This window comes from Scomber japonicus, chromosome 2 (assembly GCF_027409825.1).
Source record: "Scomber japonicus isolate fScoJap1 chromosome 2, fScoJap1.pri, whole genome shotgun sequence".
NCBI classification, from domain to species: Eukaryota; Metazoa; Chordata; class Actinopteri; order Scombriformes; family Scombridae; genus Scomber; species Scomber japonicus.
Window position 1 is genome coordinate 36,433,583 of NC_070579.1, and position 23,588 is coordinate 36,457,170.

Sequence of the window (23,588 nt, forward strand, 5' to 3'; positions counted from 1 at the left end):
GGGTGGAACAAAAACCTGCAGGCACACAACCCTTTATGGAATAGTTTGAGAGGAAGAGTCAGAAGAGCTTTAAAGTGGTTGGAATGTATCATCTGGTGAGTTGAATATCTGATGTAAATTCCATTGAAATCTTACATGACGTTGCTAAACAGGATTCATCCTCTGGACCCCATGAATGTGAAATGGTGAAAGGATCTACCTCCTGAGGCACAGCCGTACAAAATTTCTAATCAATCCATCTAATTATTGTCAGTCCGACAAACCGTTGCCATCTCCAGATCTGATTACTTCACCGTGGATGTTAAAATCATTTCAAAACCTTGAGTGTAGTAATCAGAATAAGCTAATGTTTCCATAAATATTTAACACTATCACTGCTCTCATTCCCTGCTATACACTGCACATAATTATCATGTTATTCTGGGAGGTGATAAAGCCTGATCCGAGTATAAGCTGAACATACTGCTGAAAACAGGTGGAAGAATGTGTCTTGAAGACAACAGGCAGACAGATAGAGCTGCTTAATGTCACGACTATCTGTGCTCATTGTGTCAGACTTTATTTGAATAACAAATCAGTAAATGTCACAGTCACATCAAATAAAAGAATTCCGTCACCACGGCACTATCTGCAAAGCTATTACTTTTTGTCCCGCTGCAGCCTATAAATCAGAAAACATTTGTCCTACAATATCCTTTGATTTCGGAAGCGTTAAAGATAACAAATCTCTCCAGACTAACATAAATGATTTAATAGTCATTGCTTGTAAGTTTTTAATCCAAGTTTAAATCTCTTTCCCCTTCCAATGACTCCTACACACCTGCACCAGACATTTGCAGGTTGTTTTTTTTTTTTTTTTACAGGTTACATAAGCTCATGTTTTCCTGGGGAAGGGAAAGCAAGTTTCTGCATCTCAATATCCAAACAGAGTAGATGCATTGTCATTTTCATCAGCAATGCTTCTGTTTCTGCACCTCCCATCTCTAACCTGATTCAGTCAACATCTGACAGCGAGAGAGTGAGATGGAAAAAAAGAAGCGGCGGAGGGCGGGAGAGAGAGAGAGAGAGAGAGAGAGAGAGAGAGAGAGAGAGAGAGAGACAGAAAGAGAGAGAGAGACAGAAAGAGAGAGGGGTAAGGGAAGTACCCCGACACAAAGCAAATACTGTTCCTGTCTTTTTCTCCACCGCTGAGAAATGTGAGCGGTGCCATGTTGTGGGTAGTGGTGTCTTTTTCTTTTCTTTTTTTTTTTTTAAAGGTTGATTTTTGTTCCACCAGAATAATGTGTTGTTAATCTGGTGTGAAGCTGCTAATCTACTGAGACTGAAATTTAAGACTTAAGATTTTAAACACTCTATCACCTTCATAAGTCTTTAAATCTGTATGAAAACCATCTAACTTCTAATCAGGACCCAATCTCCACCCACAGACAGATTGCACTGTATCAACAGCTCGGCCTTGTGCAGCCTTAGGGACTTTTTCATACGAGCCACCGAGCGAGTGGCTTTTTACAGATATGAGGTGAATAGATATGCTTGTACAGCTTTGTCTGCCTGTAACCTTGACCTTGTATGGGCCTGCAGGGTGAGCGAGCATTGTGCAGCAAGAGTGGCCTGTTCACTTTGAGCCCTCAACTTCTCTCAGCATGCTATGCTGCAATGCAGTCTGTCATTTGACCATTGATTGTTCCTTTTCTTGATTTACAGCACTCAAGTGTTGGAGAATTGTTGAAAAAAAAGGCTACATGGCCAGCGGCTCAGTAGAATGCATTGATGGACTTGGAATTTAAATCTGTCGTCATAGACCGTACCGTGTGAAGAATTGCTGTCATTTCATTTCAAACCTGGCCGGACCATAATATGCTTTGAGTAGGATCTATGTTTCAGAGAACTTTCATACATCTCGTATTGATTTAAGCACAAACATTTCCACTGGGTGATATATCTGATGTCAGGGTTGTGCAGTCAATCTGCAACTGCTACAGCTATAGTGTGTATTCATGTTTTTTTTAACTCTCATATTGGTGATGGTCACACATAATTGCTTTTTTAGGATTCTTCATTTTCATGGCCTGTGGTCTCCAGAAGGGCTCAGGGTGTGGGATGAGAGATGTAGCCCCATGGAAGGGCCATCTGGCCTGAGGAGTCCTACCTGACTCCAGCCCCTACACCAGGGCCACAGGCACCTGGCAGAGCTGGCAGGACATATATTGGCAGCTTGCCAGAAATGGAAAGATACCACTTTGATTTGGATTGGCCCACTCAGCATGGAGGCCCTCTGGCTGGAAGGTAACCAAATGGAGCAGAGGAAGTTCAAAGGGCAGCACTGCTGGAGCTTCATATGCATCTAACACTCCATCCATGTAACAGAAAAAGGGGAAGCTTTTTAAGAGATTAAGCATAAATGGATTAATCCTTGAATAAGAATGTTTGAATTTTAGCAGTGATGGGCTATAGGTCAGAAAATGCAGGTCAGTGAAGCCTTTGTACTTGCCTGTTAATGTGGACTTTACAGATAAGGCTGGTGATATTCTATATTATATCACTGTGTGCTTGCAATCTTATTACTTTCTGACTTTACTGCCTCAATTTGAAGCCCTCTAGTTCTTACTTAAGGGCATAAAACTATAAAAACAAGGCTTAATAACCTCCTGAAACAGCTGAGCACTGTCGATTTTCACAAATATTACTCAAACAGGAGTAAATAGTACATTTTTGGGGGGGACTATTTTAAGCGGTGGATATGTTGCACTTGGGAGTATTTATGGCAGCAGCATGGTGTGTGTAGGATTGACTCAAAATAAAGTACATTGTGTGTGTGTGTGTGTCTTTACAGTGTGGCTCGTTGATAGGTTCATTTTTGAACAACAATGGAGCTCTGTGGCACATAGGAGTGAGATACAGTATATCGGGCTTCGGGTATACAATCAACTTGACAGTCTACTTGTCATTCACATCAATTTATTGTTGGTTTGGTCTTTTCATTGGATTTGTTGACATGAGGATAATTGCAGAATATCAGCAGACTTATCTTTTAAATGTTATATCTGACACAAAAAGATTTTCAACTGAAAATACAGTGATGATAATAAATAATTTGTATTGTATTGCCAAATGATTTCACCACTTCCCATGAGTTGATAAAATCTGACAAAATGCCAGACAAGGAAATCATCATAGTATGTGTAATACAGATAAAACATATTTCTGCTAAGGTCAGGGAAAGCTTAGGTAAGTGTTGACTTTATTTTTGTGCAGTAACACATAATCTTACCGATGATCAAACTACTGTAGCACACTGTCTCCAAACACCACTGATGATGGATGTTTGTTCACATTCAGCAACTTTACAGAAACATCAATTACAGTTCAAATATTTAGCACATCTATTCAGATTAATAGATTTATATTCATGACTCAGATGTCAAAGAAACTCCTTTAGATTCTCATATTAGAGGCCGTGTCCTGAATTCACCAAACTACTCCTCTCATCTACCTCCCACTATCGCACACCTCCACACCATACCACCCGGGCAAGTGGTGAGTAAGATGTGAAGTGCCTACCGTATGAAGTATCACCTGTTCTCACACAGTTGAACTCCGACTCCTCTTTCGACTGCACGTGCATTACCGTGACAGTAGAAAGAAGTATAGAAGGTATGACGCATGGAGACAGGACTCAATTAGGCGTGATGGCAACCCTTTTTTAAAAATCTGGAATGGGCTGATTTCTTTTCTCTCCATCTCAACCCTAGACAGAATTCCTGTTGTGATACAGTCCCATTTATAAGGTCCCCGCTGCCTCCTGCACTGATTCATTGCTGAGTGGACGAATGCAAATAGATTGCTGTAGGCCTGATGTCCACAGAACTAAAATACAAATATGCCTGATGTAGTCATAGACATACTTTTCTAATCTATCATCCTGCCATCTACGCTCCTCTGCTTTACATAAAAATGACAACCCTCTTTTTTCCCCAAAGTTTTATTTAAAGGCCTTTGGATGTTTCTTTGTGGATATGGCCTCTGATAGATGGAGGATGAATGAAAATGATAATAGCTGTGATTATCAATCCAGTGAGTCCAAATTAGAATTTACATAATGGGATTTCCTAAACATTGGTCAAGGCTTTTATTTGACAAAGCAGGACGGTCTTTATTCCTAATTTCACCTGTTTTCATAGATATATTTAATCATTTGTCTTCTTTGTCTTTCTTTTTTCTTGAGTGTATGTGTGTGTGTTCATAAAAAATAGTTTTCTACAGTTTGTCTTCCTAATTTCAAATTTGTGAAAATGTTTTGGAGCTGAAGAAATATGTTGTGCTTGTGTTAAAAAAGTTTAGCTTGCAGTTGGTTTGCTTTTATTTTAAAGCAAGCTGACTCAGTTGAACTCCTTCTGTGGCAGCTTCTTCTTCCAGCTTTTAGGTGTCCTCAACCCCAGAAAGTGGCAGGCTATTTTCCAGGCTGAAATCTTGATATCTGGGATCGTTTCCTCAGATACTTGATCCTCCAAATTTTTCTGAAGAGCCTCCTCTTTCAACGAAGTTGGACTCATCCTATGGCTTCATCTTCTTCCAGTTTTTAGGTTTCCTTAATGCCAGTAAGTGGCAGGCTCATTTCCAGGTTGAAATCCTGAGTTCTGGAATCTTTCCCTCAAACACTTCAGCCACTTCCAGACACTCATTGTTCGTTTTCTATTCCTTGAGCTTGAGGTTCAGTGAGAGCTGTGTGTGTATTTAATCTCCTCCACCTCTTTCTGAAGACCCTCCTTCTTCACGTAGTTGGACTCCTCCTGTGGCTTCTTGTGCTCTGACTATTTAGGTGTCCTCAACCCCAGAAAGTGGCAGGCTCTTTTCCAGGCTGAAATCTTGAGATCTGGGATCTTTTCCTTAGATACTTGATCCTCCACCTTCACACAGTTGGACTCGCCCTGTGGCTTCTTCTTCCTCCAGCTTTTAGGTTTCCTCAATGCCAGAAAGTGGCAAGCTCAAATCCAGGCTGAAACCCTGACTTCTGGGAGTCCTCTGCAGGAAGTCATGGTCCTCTCTCTCAACCTTGAGCTTAGATTACAGCTCTTCCACTTTTCTCCAAAGAGCGTAATTCCTGCCATCTTTTTAGGATTTTCTGCTCAACCCTCAATTTCTGCATCTGATGATGTAATGTCTGTAAAATGGAACGAGCCCTATCTCTTATTTTCTCCAATTCTTCAGTTCCACACCAACTGGCTGATCGCATGCTATGAGGTCACCCAAATCTCACCAGCCATACTGTGGATCTTCAGTTCTTGATGGACTAGCCTGCTTCTCTCATTCTCCAGATACAAGTCCCTTTCATACCACTGGTTGGCTGTATGGTATAAGGGCCACCCAAATGGTACCAGCCATATCAAAGATGTTCCGCAGTTCATGCTGGAGTAGTGTCTTCCTGTCATTCTCCACCTGGGGCGGGAGTTCAGTTCCTCCATCTTTCTTTGAAGATCCTTCCCCTGCACTAATTTGCAAAGAAGTGACATTTTCTGAGCTCTTACTGTAATAGCAGATATATCCAATATGTATAGACACCATTATCTTTTTTTCCACAGCATTAATTCCATGTTATTCCATGTGATTCCATTGATGGCATACTCAATGAAACACATTTACTAATGTCAAGCATTTATACGTTTGTTTGCTTTTTGTTTGATGTTAAGTTGCTGTCAATAAAGCCTAGCCCTTCCTTCACAGATTTTTCACATTAAAAGCCCTCTAGGAGCTCAAAGGGCATCCAATTACATTCACTATGAAACATCTGAAGGAACTTTTACTGATGTTAGCGAAATATTGACCAAAAGAACGGCAAAGTTGAAGCGACTGGAATTAATCAGTAAATTAAAAAGAAATATAGTAATGATAGAATAAGTGCTGCAGAAAATGTTATGTTACATGTGTGACATTTACATCACCAGTAATTCCATCCCTCCTCTGTGCTTTTTACCTGGCCTATACTTGTCAGCGCTTACCATTATTTAAATGCTCCCTATCATTACATTCTAGAATTTACTGGATGCATTATCTTTCAAAGACATGACATTGTCTCTGCAGGTAGCCGGGGTTGTTAATAGCAGATGGATATTTTCTATTCAGTGCTGCCACTATAGCTGCAGTGTCAACAGCCTTACTTTGCCGCTGTCTAATGGGCTTTGATGGCTGAATGCCGGCTTCAAGAGCTATGACACGAGGAGCTGGGCCGATCAAAGCGTCATCCGAGGGATACATGGTAATTCACTCGGTAATGGCAGGGTTGAGTTAAATGTATTTAGACATTAGCAGATGTGGCAGGTACTGTATCTCCAGATGTCTTCATCTGTCCCTGGTGTGTCTTTTCAAGGATGACTTTATACACAGATGGGGCCTGCCAAAAAGAGAGAAGTGATTTCTTTTTCTAGGCAAGTATTCCTGGTTCATAAAACACATGGACACCTCTTGGAGGGCATTGCCAATGGCAGAACAACAAAAAAAAAAAGATGAAGACTGTCCATGCAGAGCAGGTGCCAAAAGGTGCCAAAAGCCAGCAGGAATGTAGGACAGGCTGATTTGCCTACTGATTTTGATGAGACAAGCATTTCAATGACACCTGTCATTGAAATGCTTGTCTCATTTGTAAAATGGATTTGGTCTATAGAAGCAGTGTCGTTTTGATTGCACTGATTCTAATTAATGCCTCCATACTATTATCACTCTCTGTTAGCTCTGTTATTCAATCTCAGCACCCGTTAACTACACAATCAAAACAGTATTAGAGTATCAGGACAGCTCTTGTTAAAGATTTTTTACCCTCACATATCATAAAATATATTTAGAGCAGTTTGATGGGATGGCAGCGCAATATAGAAGTAAAAAACATTAAGCTCAACCAAAAGACATGGCAGAGCTGGGTCCATGTGTCGCGGGCAATATAAATTATTCAACAAATACTAGGACACATTTCAACAATCACACATAGTATCATACCTGTCAGCTGTTCACTTTTATAAGAAGAATGAAGAAAAGCCACATTTTAAAAAATACATTTGGTAAGTGGACTCTTCTTGTATAGCACTTTTCTAGTCCTTCGACCACTTAAAGCGCCTTTACACGACATCACACATCCATTCATACACTGATGGCAGGGGCTGCCATGTAGGGTGCCAACCTGCTCATCAGGAGGAAAGTAACATTCACACACCATTGGCGCAGCCATCGGGAGCAATTTGCGGTTCAGTATCTTGCCCAAGGACACTTGGACATGCAGACTGGAGAAGCAGGAATCAAACTGCTTATCCTTCAATTAGTGGAAGACCCACCCTACCTCCTGAGCCACAGCCACTGTAATTTATACATAAAGAATTCAGTATGTACACATAATTATTATATTTATTAATTTATACATTATAAAACATGTAGAAATTACTCAACTGTACTATAGACCAAAACCGGTCACAAATCTGCTGAGTTGTTGTCAAAGGAACTGGAGACTAGAGACTATGATAAATGTATGTAGACTAAGAAAGAGGGGTCATTTGTAATTAAATGCTTTTGACCTTTAGCACCTGACTCATAAATCCTTAAACTTAGTCGACCAAGTGATTGTTATATGAACATCCATAGTGACAGAGCCAACAGCAACCGCTGGTAGCTACTGCAGCATGACTTTAAGAGGAAAAAATTCACAAATGTGAATCATCTTAAACTAAATTATATAAAACATGAGCCGTTGCATGCAAATCAAATTGGTATGTTGGAAGGTCACTACCAATTAAACTTCACAAATAGACAGCACAGATTAAATACATGTTCTGTTTTCTCAATCTATTTTAGCACCTTCCATCCAACCAATTAGTTTTGTTTGCATTATTGACTAGCTATTCAATTTCCTTTATGAAATGCATAATAAGAAAAAGGAAAATTATTTATATTACACTACACTTCATTTTCTCTTTTCTCCAGTGTGAACGAACAGCATACTCACTTTGATCACTTCAAGGCCAAGACAAAACAAAATACAAGACACAACAATAATAGTGACGAAAAATCATCAAAATTAGTTATTTTTACACTATCGATATAGTTTTTTGCATTAGGCTCAAAATGTCCTACCAACACTGTTATTATGATGCGTTCCATAAACCTCGGAAGTCGGAGTTGGAAATGACATCACATCCAAGTTTGAATTGTTCCAGTTTAGAAGTCAGAACACCAGTTCTAGCCAGGTTAGCCATTGATCGCAATACCAGTTGAGACGAACACATTTCGTTGTATTTTGTTCATACAAACAGCATAGCAACATGTCCACAGATAGAAGTTGGACAGTGTACTGTATGACTGATTTAATGAGACACAAAGGTCTCTGGTGAAGCTCCTCCGACCTTCCGAGCATTCCAGTTGATATTTGCAACTGGGAAGTTAGAAATTACATCTCTGGGACAATGACACTCCCATCTATCATCTATAAATCTATTTCTATTTGTGAGGTCTGCTGAAACTCTGTGGATATACAGGTAAAAACCTAAGCATACAGGTTTTTTCATCAAGTTTCCTAGAACAAGTATTATAGCAGTAATTTGTGGAATTTCTGAATCACCCAATTCTTCCTAAAAATTACAATATATAACATACCAACATACATAAAGGAAGTGAAAATAGCCTAGGGTAAAGGGTTAACCCTGCTTTGCCTTCCATCTGACATCATTATCTTAGCTCATGCTCTCTTCAGCAAGATGGTGCACCGAAGTAAAACACTAAAGCTGTCAGGTGATGCTGATTTCAGCCGGGTTGAATCTCTGCAATCTACGGGGAATATCTCTTACAGCTGTGAGAATGATCCACCTCTGTACTAAGACTCTGCCGTCTGATCTCTCCATCAATAAACATCATAATTACAGGATCAGCGACAGGTGTCTCTTCTTTTTTTTTTTTTTTTTTGGATTGTCTGACTGTCACATTACCAATTCAAATTCATTGTGTTGTGTTTGCAGCACTAATGTGGCATTATGCACTTCCACTTTCACTCAGCTATTAGTCACACACTGCAATAAGCATTTTAAATATGTGCTTGATGAATTTACAGTCATGTTTCTTAGATCTTAATTAAAAGTAACCACAAAGACTGTGTAGCAACAATTATTTGCAACTTTTATAATGATCTTGATAGAATGGAGGTTAGGAATATTCAAAACAGCTGATTTTAATTATTATAAATCTTTTTTTAAAGGGTGATTTCCACATTTTAATTTTACTTTGATTAGTTTGTAGTACTGCAGTTGTTGCTAGAGCATAGACACACATATACATACACACTCATGCACCCACAATTAATGCCCTACACCAGCCTTTCAGAATCTTTAAGAGCCTTGGCAGCCAACAAAGAAAAGAGACATTTTGTGAACTTCACCATCCAGCAAGTACCAGCAGAAAGCACTTTTCAAGTTCGACATAGCGTTGCTCGCATTGTACTTTTTCAAGTGATTGTATTCGTAAAAAAGAAACCAGGATGCATTGATCATAATGAACAGAGACTCGTTAAAAAGATTTGTGCATTGCTATGTTGGGTCATCTTGCACATGCAGAGGCAGGAAGTGTGTGGGCTGTTGTAAAAGCAAAGAAACAAGAAAGGGCTCTGTTGTTTTTCACTTTGAAGCATAAAGTATTCAGTATGCACCGTGTCAGTCTCAAGAGCATGAGTGGGCAACACAAGGTCTCTTCTCAAGTCTGATTTTGTGACATACGCAGACAAGGAAAAGGAAAAAACACAGCAGCTAATCAAAAACAACAAGTGGCGTTGTGTGTTGAAAAGGATAGATCGAACGCCTGCTCTTCTTTTGTGTAAATCAGGGTCTTTCAGGGCTATTTCAACCACTCTCTGCCTCCATGTTATACCACACTTGGTCAATTAACTTGACCAGCCGTCTCATCTGCTTCTCTCTGTCAACTACTCGGCTCTTGGAAAAAAAGAGAAAAAAAGACCTTTCTGATCTTCACTTTCAGGCACATTCCTGCGGTTTACAGATTGCCAGGGATTCAATTTGTGGCACAGAAACGTCCCATGCAATTCTGAACCTGATCAGCGGGTGAGATGGGACTCTCTGCCTCCTGAAAGAAGACCTCTGACTGTCTTGCTATAGCTGCAAGAATCATCCTTGTCAATCTCAATTGCTATGAGGCTTGATGACTTTCGCAGATTTTGCCAAAGTAAATTTAACTCTTTGCTCTTACTACACTAATACACTCCGGGTTGTGTATAAATTACATCTGCTCCCTCCCCTGTCACAAACGTCCAAACGAAATCTGATCCCTGAGGCGTGCTCCACCTTTTGCAGCTCAGCCCTCCGAGACACGCTTCAGTACTTTCCTAATAGTGTGCAGCACGCCCTCAGTCCCACACACCCCATCACCTCCATCACCATCATTCACATCAAAGTGTCAATCACTTCACGGGGTAGAGGGGCAGCCGCACTAATGTCACAGGCTACCACAGAAAACACAGTGTGCTGATGTTTGCGAAGAGATACTGGTACTGCAGTATACAGTACATACATGTGCTGTAGCTAACCTGATGTGTTGAATAAAAAACAAATAGCTTTATTCCCCTTTTTTCAGTAGCCAATGACGATGTAGAAAAGCTTCTTGCTGAAGATGGTTTTTGTTAATTAAAACAACAGAATTTGATGGTAGCACAACATAGCAGCTGCGGTTGGCTGGTTGGTTGGATCGATAGTTGGATCGATGGTTGGTTGGTTGGTTGGTTGGATAGGTGGTTGCTGATTGGTTGATTGGTTGGATCAGTAGTTGGATGGTTGGTTAAATTGATGGTTAGATGGTTGGTTGGCTGGTTGGATCGATACTTGGATCGATGGTTGGTTGGCTGGATCGATGGATGGTGATGGTTAGATGGTTGGTTGGTTGGTTGGTTGGTTGGTTGGATGGTTGGTTTGTTGGTTGGATTAAATGGATTGTTGGATGGCTAGATGGTTGGTTGGTTGGTGATTGGATGGTTGGTTAGATGGATGGTTGGTTGGCTGGATGGCTGGTTGGTAGGATGGTCAATGATTGGTTGGTTGGTTGGTTGGATTATTGGACGGTTGGTAGGATGGATGGTTGGTTGATTGGTTGGATGGATATTTTATTGATCCTTCTCAGTAATTACAGCAGCTACATCCACACTGAAGACAGCCACGAATAACATTAAGCACATCTTTAACCATCCCCACGAAAGAAAAAACTAATTAGAATCTAAAGCCAGAGAACTCAAATGTACAACACAACAGCACGAGGAGAGATTCAAAAATCCCCTAAATAGCAATTCTCAAAACATGGGAAGTCAGTCAGCTGAGCAGAGGTATCATAGCCAATGAATCAGGCAGGGTCAAAACACATGGTATGTGTCCAAAATTACTCCTTATTTCTTGCTAGTGTACTATATTTACCCTCTACCATTTTATTTGAGTGTCCACATGCCCAGTATGTAAATATCTCCACTATATAGAGCCCTCAGATACTCCATGACACGTACACTACTTTTTGCTAACAATCCTACGATGCAGTGCTTCACATTTTAAAGATGTGAAAACATCTTGTTGTGCGACTCTACAGCTGATGGTGATGACACAAAATGATGACAATTAGTAAGTGAATGCATGAATAAATACTTAGAATTGAACTAGTAAATAAAAAAATATATAAAATTCATAATAATAAAATACTCAATGTGCAAAAAAGTGCCCTGCAGTATCTAAAAATATAAAAAATATATATAAAACAAACACAAAAACCTGCATACAGCACACAACTAATTCATATTACATCTTTAAAGGATTAAACTGGTGAGTTTCGATATATTTCACATTATAAACAAATCTATAACAAGTATTACAAGTAGTACAAGTACTCTATGTGTGTGTGTATGTGTGTGTGTGTGTGTGTGTGTGTGTGTGTGTGTGTGTGTGTGTGTTTGTGTATCCAAAGTCTGCTATATCTTATTCCTCTGTGTGGTAAAACTCCTTTATTGTCCAAAACTATTAAAAGCACATCAGTGAGCCACGCCGCTGCACTGGGTGACATGTTCCTTCATCCCTGAAGACTGTGGCCACCGTAGCTTGTTTAGAAACTGCTCCTAAGAGTAAAACAGCCATAAGAAAAGTGAGCTCCTTGTACAGCAGACACTGCTGCACGTGTACAAAGTCAAGAGGTGATATGTAGCACAACAAGCTAGTGAAGCTGTAAATAGAACCACGTTCTTGTGTATGCGCAGCACCGAGGAACTATCTTATTGCTGTTTTTACTCTTCAAAGAGGTTTCTAACTCTACACACACAAGTAGACTGCACTCGAACAACAGAATGAGTGAATCCGTCTAGCTGACAACCTAGCACATTACTTTTGTTTCATTAGTCAGGATCTCCTGGTTCAACATATCATATTATTAACTTCACTTCATCAACTTAAGAGTTTAGAACAGGGGAATCCAGTGTTTGGAGCTCAAATAAAATTAAGGTAGTAAGTAGGCTGCACCTATTATTTCAATATGTCAGATATTTGTCACATATGTCATATTTAATGATGCTTTTCTTACTTGTCATCTTCACGCTGATGTACTACTGAACTTCTTTTAAAATGTTGTATTTTACTGTTGCATTTATCCTAGCTCCTTTTACTATGTACTATTTTAAAATGATCACTATGTTTATTCCCTCTTATATTACATTGACTTAGTTTTTATTTCATTCCTCTTTCTTTTTTGTTACTTTTTAATACTGCTTTATGCTCCTTTTATGTTACTTTGGTGTATGTAATTTATTTGCTAATAAAGCACTTTGAGCTGCATTTATTGTATGAAAGGTGCTATACAGATAGTTATTATTATTATTATAATTATTATTATGATTTACAAGTGGTAAAGGTGCAGGCTGTGGGAACCAAATACCAAACTGCAGTGCTTCTGCTTTCACGGGGCTAGTGGGGCAGCTGCACTAATGTCACAGGCTACCAACAAAAAAAACAACGTGTGCAGTGTACATACAGGTAACCTATACCCACATACACACACATATGCATACTCAGTGCACAAGCCAAGGCTCAAGTTTAGTGTTGGGCTCAAAAAAAAACCCTGATGTGTTATTAAAAAAAAAAAAAGCTTTATTCCCCTTTTCTAGTTGTCAAGGACAATGTACAAAACATCCAGGGAGCAGGCTTCTTGCTGACACTGGCTTCTGTTAGTAAAACAACAGAATTTGATGGTAGAACAGTACAGCAGCTGTGGTTGGTTGGTTGTAAAGCACTGTGTGGCATTTATTGTATGAAAGGTGCTATAAAAATAAAGTTATTATTATTATTATCATCATTATTATGACAGGTGCAGGCTGTGGAAACCAATCACAACTGCAGTGATTCTGCTTTCTCAGCCAATGAAATGTGACTGCATGTATCCACTGACTCTTACTAATATACAACACTTGTTGCTTAAGTGAAAAGCAAATCTAAACCTAAACAGATTCGACCATTGTTTTAGATTATTTTGACTTGATAAGTATATTTGCTATTCTAGTGTTGTAAACTCTATTGTTCCTCCATTACTTCAGCTGAATGTCAAATGCCATGAGTGAGTAAGACAAAAACATTAGCTATTACTGCTTAACTGGATTGACACCGTGTACACACATATAAATATATATATACAAGGAAAGCCAACATAAACCACCAGCCTCTTTCATGAGGTCCTCTATATTCCACGCTACATTTCAAATTCTCCCTACTTGACAGTGAATGTAAATTCAAGGGGCCACAAATCAAGTGGGCTGCAAAAAAAAGGAAAGAAAAACACAAGTGGAAAATAATGCCATCGCATGACTGAAAAAAAAGTTAAAGAGGAAGAGAGGGAGAAACAGAAAGGTGGGAGAAATACTCTCAGGAACACCTAAGGGCACTTACTGAAATAAAGTGTGCATTCCCGAGGCCTCACAGGCTTGGCTGAGAGTGCCCCGACATATTAACCACAAAGTGTTTTGTTTTTTTTCCCCTTTCTTTTTGTCTAGAGCCTGCCTACGACTCCAGAGATACTACTTTTACAGCTTATAACTTCAGACTAAAGGAAATAATGACTTATTTGTGAGTGTTTCACGTGTTTTTTGCTTCTATGAGGAGAGAGGGATGGGGAAGCTAGTTTGTTTATGGGCATATGCAGCCTGATGGCAAGTAAATGCTGCTCAGTGGAGCGTGACAGCGTCCGCCTGCCTGATCACTCGCAGGCACGTACCCGAAGGATTGCTTAGCCCACACAGCGGCTTCGGTTATGTTTGTTGTTCAATGTGTGTTTTCCTGTTTTTTTTTTTCCTTCTTTTAATTCTCTCATCTCAGCAGGATGTGCTAAGTAACAGGTCTGAAAGCACACAGATTAGGTTCTGCTCGCGTTGCAATTGGATATTCACAACCTGATTTGGAAAGCTCACATTGTGATTTGCGGCATTACATGGGATGAGTGCGGCCAAGACTCAAGGTGCATATGAACAAGGTGGAGGGAAAGAGAGAGAGAGGGGGGGGGGGGGGGAGTGGCAGAAAGAAACATGGACACAGATTTAAGCGAATAAAGCACTCCAGATGGAGAACTGGCATGTTGATAGAACATGCCTACATGTGTCAAATGTGACTAAATCTACTTAAAGCAATGTTACAGCCGAGTCCTAAGGTAGAAATGATTGTTTGTGCTGTTTGAACACATTCAGATGGGAAGGTGTCTCTGGAAAAGCTGTTCAGTTATGATGTTTAAGGAATATTTGTAATCCTTACATAGTGTTCAGCTCAAATTTGGCCAGTTTTTAAATTTGAAAGCTGTAAAAACACCCCAAATGTCTTTTACCATGAAATTTGATGACTTTTCCCAAAATGGCCCGAAAATGAACAAAAATGAAAATATTCTAAAATGTTGTACTTTTGTATAGGTGCTACAATTTTTTGTCCATGATCAAATTTGAAGGGATTCTTAAATTAATCAGAACATATTGCGAGGGTGAAGAATATGAACAGTATGTAAGGGTTAGGGAGTACTTCAATGTTTGGCCATTAGACAGCTGATCAGGGAGTCAACTAACATACCAACACCTGTGGCTCAAGTATTGGATTATATATGCCTATCATCCATAACGAATAGGTAGGGCTGGTAAGGCTTATCATTTTTCAGATTCTCCCATGTTTATAAAAGAAGTACAAGGAGAAGATTCCTTAAAATGGATTTTTGCTTATTTTGTCACTACATTCAAATGATTTCATGAGGTTTACAGTAAAGGCAATTAGAAATAGAACAGGGAGGAGTAAGCTCTAATGAACTGTATAATTACATATGCTTCGAATAACAGCACAATCTATATGGTGTCGATAAAGTATTACTTTTGAAATCCACTTTTAACCTCCAGAGTAAATAAATCTAAATTGCTGGAAGTCTTTTTCTCTCTTACAGACCCTCGCTACAAATAGTCTGTTCTCTCAACAACAAACACAAACTCGATGCCAAAGACATTTACAGGTCAATTGCTCTGCAAACTCTTTCAAAGTACAAATCAAACAAAGATAGAAGAGTTACATTTACACCTGTATAATTCAGCAGTTTCAAAAGACTTTTACTAATGATGTTGGTCAGAAACAACTGTACTTTTCTATTAAGAAAACTTTTTTTATTACATAAGATGTTGATTTCTTAGACATCTGAAGATTTGTCATCATGAGATAAAGTTAGTCGGTTTTATGAGCAGTTTTGTGGAAGTTCAGTGTTCAGCCTAATCACCAAATGTTACTGATATTTTTTGTTTGTACGTGCCTTGTCCAAACAATACGATATTTAGCTAATATCAACAAGAGTTTTAGCTAATATCTGGCGCACAGGTGGTCAAGTGGTTAGGGCGCATGCGATATACGCAGTGGACCCACCACGAGTTTTAGCTAATATTAACAAGAGTTTTAGATAATATTAACAAGAGTTTAAGCTAATACAATAGTTTTGGCTGATACTAGCAAGAGTTTAAGCTAATATCAACAAATGTTATAGCTAATACTAACAAAAGTTTTAGATAACATTAACTATAGTTTTAGCTAATATAAACAAATAGTTTTGGCTAATACTAACAGTTTAAGCTAATATTAACAAGAGTTAGCAAGTGTTCTCTAATGTGGTTAAAAAAGATCAGCATGTAGTTATTTAGCAGATGCAAAAATAATGTAATTATCTAGTTCACTGGCTTCTTTTCAGCAAGAGAGGTTTTTTTTAGTCAGTGTCAAACATGTTACTAACTTCACAAGCTATCACTGTACATCACAGATTGAGTCGTACCGTCCTCCAACCTAACTGCTTCTCCCTGCTGCACAAATCCTTTTCAATTTAGCATACGTCTGTTCCAAATTGCACGTTTGATTTCTGCCATCTTGGATGAGCAGGTTGTAAATGTGTTCCATTTATTGCTCGTCCCGCTACTCCAATGTGGCGTTGACAGCCTTCAAATTTCCTGACACTGAGCAAATTACGAAGGCCTGATGGTGTATAGAGAGAGAATACTGCTGCACAGCAGAAATGATGCGACTTTGGTGAAACAAATTGGGGGGCTGGTGGTAAATTGGGGGTTGCCATGGTTATGAGAACGCACACACAAGCATAAATAGATTCCCTCCACACCTAGAGTGGTAGTGCGAGACTGTCAACTGAGGCAGCAACCGCGAGTGAGTTTCTCACAACGCTTCAAAGAGCGTCATGTGATCGGCTCCTCATTAATTGATGACAAAATCTTTTGATATATTACTCGTGGTGTCTGTGTGAGGAAAACTTGAAGCCCACTTGTTGTCTCGGTAGGGTTCCATTTTATGATTTACCTGCTTCTGTTTGCTTTTACCTGGATGAGTTCTAACAGGACACATCTCTGGAAGCTGTCAAAGCACAAGAGTAAACTTCTTAGGCTGATGGACAATATGTCAACCTGGATCCAAGTGAGTGACAGATCAAAGTACTTAATGTCTGACATTTCATAATGTAAATAATGCGGCCCCGGTGCATGTTTTACATCTGTCTGAGCAATATGCCACAGGCCCCATGCTGAGACTCTCCTGTAACCTTTATTCTCAGAATCTTAATGCTGCTCAGCTGGTTCTGAGAGCTAAGCAGCTTTTTGTTTGATCAGTTTCTTTTCTCTGTCTGCTTCCATGATAGTAAACAGGGATCGGTTGATGAAAGCTGTGGCGTGGTGATGCTATTACAGTCAGATGTTGAATGTTCAAAGAATTAGAGATAGACTTTTCATTACTAATCAACATCTTAACACAGGATGAGCTAGGGATTTATCTGGGGACACTGAGAATAACAGGGCTGAAAGCAACATATCGACTGCACCAAATTTTGGTTTTAAAGAAATGAAGTAATCTTTCATTTTAATCTCTAGCTAGAGGACCGGATGTGGATTAAGGATAAACTACAGTTTATTAGAGGTTGAAACTACAGTTAATTTTGGGGTATTTGCAATTTTGCAGGTAATGAACTTTTTGGAGACAACACACATCCAGAGAGGCAGTGCTGCCTCAGAGGCTCAGGGAAAGAGTCCATCACATGTCATGTCACAAGCTAGATTAGCATAGAAGCTTGTTTTGCTAGCCTACCCGGAAAGTTATATGATGCCATGAATAAATAAAATAATGTTTGTGCAATTTTTGTGTTAGTAAATCATGTAACAATAACTTTTTTAGGCACGTAATGCAATTAGACAACACGTAGCAAGCTATCTTGCCTACCCATGAAGTTATATAATGCCATGAACCAATAAAATAATGTTATGATTTTGCAATGTTTATGCTAGTAACAGTCTGTTTGCATTGCCTCTGTATGAAATATTTTTAAATTGAAAGGCACATAACAAAATTAGCAAACAACATGTAGCAGCTATTTTTTGTAAAATTGAGTCATTTTGTTTTCATTATTTTGATTCTGTCAAGGCTCTATTCAGTCTGCAGTTACAGTGTTTTCGATTAAAGTTTAACGCAACGAAATATTCAGCTACTTTAAATTATGTGAAGGATATTGCCAGATTAATATTACAGTGACTTAAACGATGGATATTTTGGGATAAATATTAAAGCCACTTAAAAATGGACTGTTTGACAATTCCTGCTTTTTGAATGAGATGTATGACTTCATTTTTCTCAACCACAGTGGCATTTCCACCTACACACCTGAAGGCTAAATGTTCACTCCGGTTCTCTTAAGAGCCATTAAATGTCTTGTAGGGAAATAACTAAATGGTTAAGGCAGAGTGAAAGTGGGTACGCCAAATATATTATTCCTTGTTTGTCTAAATGTTCTTCACAGCTATGGCAGCTTAACATGTTAAAAAACTTTATAGTTTTACAGTGTACACTTTGCCCTAAGTGAAGTTTGATAGCTAGAAACTGTACATAAACACCAACATACTTGTTTTCTTTCTTCCCTTTTTTTTTTTACGTTGCTGCTCATATTTCAATCTGAGTTAATCTGATCTGACATGCAGGCTTCCAGTAATGCAGGATGTTTAAAAGACAAGAGATGTAAACGTCATAACTGTTAAATATTAAAAGCAGTGGAGACCGTATCTGTATCCCTTTCATTAGTAGCTCTGTGGCATGCTGTTGACTCATCTGCTTATTTATACAGTGGCTGTGAATGTAAAGACTGAGCTGTTCCTGCTTATAGAAACAACTCTACATATTTAATACAGGACTCTTTATTCTCGCACACCTCGAGTTTGCGTCAATTGAGAAAATTGAGATTTTACAGTAGCATATTCATGTCAGGAAATCAAACAGAGCTGTTAAATAATGATGCCTGCTTTGTTTTAAAGATAAACACACATTGGCAGTAGCAGGAAAGCTTGAAAATGATGAAAAATGGAAACATTCAGACATTTTCAGGACTTCTTTTCCTCCTCCTCCTCTCGCCTCCCCTGTAAGGTCAACTTTTTGTCATGAGCTACAGCATTTTGTCAAGCCCACAGAAACACCTGAGGCATCGGATAGAATTTCAGTGAGAAGCGAGTGGAGGGCATGGGAGCTGGTGATACGTGTTTGACTGTAATTGGTTTTGTTACAGACAAGGCTAAGTGGCGTGGGTGTAAAAAACGGAGCTGTGTAGTTGTGGAACAGTCAGGACATCGACTCAAGGAGGTCTGGAAGTTTGAGGACAAACACACTTTTTATTTACTTATATATTTATTTACAGGACTGTACTTTGAGGTAAAAAAGAGGATTATCATGTTGTATTGCATTCAGTTCTCAATCCATGCCAATTATATTTTAACTAAAGAGAAGCAGTCATGTTGAGATATCAGTCCTTGCAGCAAATGAATACATTTGAACTGTGCTCCACTTTTATTTTTTTCATTTCTTAAGCTGCCCAAAGACTTGTTTCTTCTTCCCATGCTAATTAAAGTTTAAAGACATAATCTTAAAAAATGCATTTAGGCTTAGATTATCACTAGGGATACAACATAAAACATTTGTGTTCTTATTCAGGCTCAGATTTAGCACAAGACAAAGACATCGGCATCTGCTTTTAACATCCGTGATTTGTTGGCCCTTAAAGAGGGAACAAAAAAACGCTGCATGAAAATGGCAGCTGGTAAAAAACAAGTGATAAAATGTGTCGCACCATGGATGACACATCCAGCAGCAGTGCCAGCTACAGTGTAGAGGTAGACACGCTACACAACTCTACTCCATAGAGACAGAAGGAGTCACACACACATTTAGGCTAAACTGAGTAACTGAATTATGACACATTTAAACGTCATTGGTTGGACTCTAAAGCCTACTTTACTCCTTTCAGTTGGGTTTTCATTGGCGCGGTTATAATAAATTCCGGAAACGTGACCCTTTTGTTGCCGTAGGGCGCTCGCTCCAGGTGAAGGACACGTTTGATGTCATCTTTACCGGAACAACAGCATCCAACAGCGATGTGAAAAAAAAAAAAAAAACACCCACACAATTAATGAATGCTAACTTGATGCTGCTGATACACATTAAAAGAAAACCTTGACCGTGCACGTGCAGCTCAGGGCTTCATCATTTCAACATCATCACTGTAATACTGAGCTGAGCTTCTCTATCAGATCACACCTGTGCACTTTAGAGTTGAAGCAATGTCATTTATCAGCTTCATTGATGAAAAATGATTGATTTTCAATCAGTTTTCAGTCGTTTTTCGAGCACGAATGCTTCTCTAGGTTTTTGGTTTTACATCATTATAAAGTGAGTATATGTGGATTTTAGACTATACATTGAGATGTCACTTTGTGATAATCATTTATGATTAATTATATAAATGAGTACAAAAAATCAACAGTTTAACTTATAATAAAATGTTAACCCTTACATATTGATCATAATTAGTCTCTACACCAATTCACTTTCATATATTCCTCATCAGTCATTAATCAATACTTGATTAATCCTTCTGTTTGATTAAAACACTTTCACAATCACTATTTTATGTTCCAGGAGAACATTTGTATAGAATATGATGAATATTGTTTGAATGCTGATTTTTGAATGTGTAGAATAAACACAGGTCAAACTTGTACATTTGCATTCATAAAAATGTGTATCAGCTGCACAAAAATGTAAAAAATGATGTTCTGTGGCTCACATTAGGACACATGCAGCTAAAATAAATGTTTCACAGTGTTTTTACAGTTGTTTCATGTAAAAGGTCCAAATGTGACCCTGAACAGCCTGCAGTACTTTTCTCTAACATATTTATCTGAGAAATATGAGCATGTTTTGTCATTTTCAAACAAAATCATATCAGAAATGTTGATGAGACAACAAACGTGACATATGACATCAGCGTTTTATCTATGACAGTGATAAATAGCCAGTGCTACAGACAAGTTGACGCCTAAAAGAATATGGAGGTTCAGTTCTCAGCTGTGTGCTCCACCATCACACTGAGCACAAGTACACAGCAAGATGATTGAGTAACTCACTGAGGCTGGAGAACTTGAAAATGTCCTCCCTCCCTCTCTCTCTCATGGGGGGGCGGAGGTGGTTAGGGCAAGGGGGGAGGAGGGGAGGATACCACTTTACTGACAAGACCCTGACCGTCTCATTCCTGCCCATTACATGAAAGGATCCGAGTTCAACAAGCGAGAGAGAGAGAGAGAGAGGCTGAGAGGAGCGTCTGAAAAACTTCACAGGCGCTTTAGGCCTCGTGGCTCAGGAAAGCCGGCTTCACAAAAAAGGAAGGACGAGGCTGAAATTGCTTAACCTTCTCTGGCAACCTGCAGCGCTGCTTAAAAAATCCTGCCCTCTGGTCAGAGAGATGCGCCATGCTCAACATGAACAGCTTTATCCCCCCTACATCAATTCAACTGCTTTCAGACTGAAGCAGCTCATGAGCTAAGCCCACCCCCCACACACACACCTCTGTCTCTCTCTGCCATCTCTACTGTAAGTCAATCTCACTCTCTCCTTCTATAACTAATAAATAAAAGCCCTAGGGTTTAACTTTAATATGTTGACAATGTGTTTTATTTTAATAATCTTAATTAATATAATTGGATAGGAGCACTAACATTGTTTTTTGTACTAAATTATTATTATATTATATTTTAAGTATGAAATGTGAGAAAATGTTTAATAGAAGTTTCAACTGATTACTTGAAGATGGCAGTTTGTGAGCTTCTTGTGCTCTCTCCCTCTCTCTCTCACACACACACACACACACACACACATACACACACACACACTCTCTCTCTCTCTCTCACACACACACGCACACACACACACTCTCTCTCTCTCTCTCTCTCTCTCACACACACACACACACACACACACACACATCTTAAACGGCTCGTCAGGCACAGCTTTACCTTCTCTCTCTGGAGAACCGTGCTCCCACTTGACATCCAAACATAAGCGCACATGTGCCTCCAGTGTGTGTGTGTGTCTGTGTGTGTGTGTGTGTCTGTGTGTGTGTGTGTGTCTGTGTGTGGGGGAATTCGCGCACTCTTGATGCTTAAAGTACACATATAAATCACTTACGCTGCTGTTTTGGCCGGACCAGTGCACCATAGCCTGGTTGTGAGATGAATCTCCGGTCAAGGCGAATGTGGTACTGTTAAGTTTGAGCTCCTCCTGCTTGCCACCGGCTCTCCTCTCCTCTCTGCTCCAGCGCAGCTCGGAGCGTGTCACTCTGCGTCCAGCCGCCGAGCTGATGCCCTCTCCCGGGTGTTGACTCTGAGTTGAACCGCTGGATCTGACATCGCTGTTCCTTCTGGCGCGCTTTCTATAGTGGCTTGCAGAGTCAGGACCTGCGCCATCACCATCTCCATCACCGGTCTTGCCCTGACCACTCACACTCATTTTAACATGAGAAACTTTCATCTTGGCAAACTCGCCTTCAGTATTCCGTTTCAGCCTCTGCTCTGTGTATTCCCCCCGATCTGGAGCGCATTCAGCGGATCCAGCTGCGCAACGGAGCCGCCGCCGACTTTCGGCACCTGCAGCCTCGCCTCTCCCTGCCCCGTCCTCATGTCCAAAAACTTCTCCATTTAATCCTGTTGCGGATTCATGCGTGTTAAAATTCAACAGTAATTCCTGCGCACGCCACTTATTTCCATCCTGACATGACCTGCAGGTTATCTCAGCTTTATCTGCTTGAAATAAACACACCATCATCAAAAGAGAAAACCAAAGCGCACTGTGCCACTTTTGGCAAAATATGACCTCCCTCTCCATAGCTGGCGGCAGAGCAGGATGCTGTGGATGCAAGAAGTCCTTTTTTTCTCCCCCTTTTTTACTCTTCTCTCTGCCTCTTCGGGGTGTAAATTGCCGCTCGGCTGTTGGAACAAGAAGGAACTGCTGCGCAAGTTGTGGCGTTGCCCAAATGCAGTGTTGTAAAAAAGTGCGCTGAGCCTAAGTGGTCCAAGTTGAAGGATTTGATCAAATGAAACCCCGCACGCAAAGGGGGAGGAGCTGAGGATCCAGACTGAGAGATGGAGGGTAATGTTGCCGCTGTCTTTTTCCATATTTGTTATTTTCCACCATATGGTCTGCTATAATTAAAGCAGTCAGTAACACAGTCATTTTTTTGTTCTGCTGCTCTTTTATTCCTCATCCTCTGAGAAGCTATTCCTCACAGCTTTCCTTTTCCCCCCTCTCCTTTTCCTCCCTCCTGATGCAGATTTTATCACTCAGCCTCCCTCCAGGGAAAGTAAATCGCTTAATTTAGCAAATGAAACTGAATTATTTTACCTATGATGAACTTGTTTAGATCCAGGTCTCAACAGGGGCTTCCTGTAATTGGGAACATATTAATATGTTCCTAATTAAGTGCAGTGTCAGAGATGGCTATGATTTATTGAAAAGCCCTCATAGGAACATGATTTCTCTCTCTCTCTCTTTTTTTTTTTTTTTTTTTTTACACAGCACATCTGTATCTGCATGGATTCAACAGCTGCTCGTTATGGCTGTGCATGTATTGCTGTATGAATCCGAGCTGGAGAATCACCTGGATAAGGTGAAACATCCAGCCTGCGTGAATCATGAATATTTAAATGCCTAAAAAGAAAAAAACAGAGT

The 23,588-nt window shown here is 39.7% G+C and overlaps 1 protein-coding gene across 1 annotated transcript in view; it reads right to left on the minus strand.

The window, feature by feature from the left end:
* LOC128368050 (VPS10 domain-containing receptor SorCS1) overlaps nt 1-22,760 on the minus strand; it is a 172,502-nt gene extending 149,742 nt beyond the window's left edge. Inside the window, exon 1 of the mRNA XM_053328783.1 lies at nt 22,050-22,760. Coding sequence (XP_053184758.1) covers nt 22,050-22,745 — 696 coding nt within the window. The 5' untranslated portion in view covers nt 22,746-22,760. The remainder of the gene's footprint in view (nt 1-22,049) is intronic.
* Nucleotides 22,761-23,588: the final 828 nt, after the last annotated feature.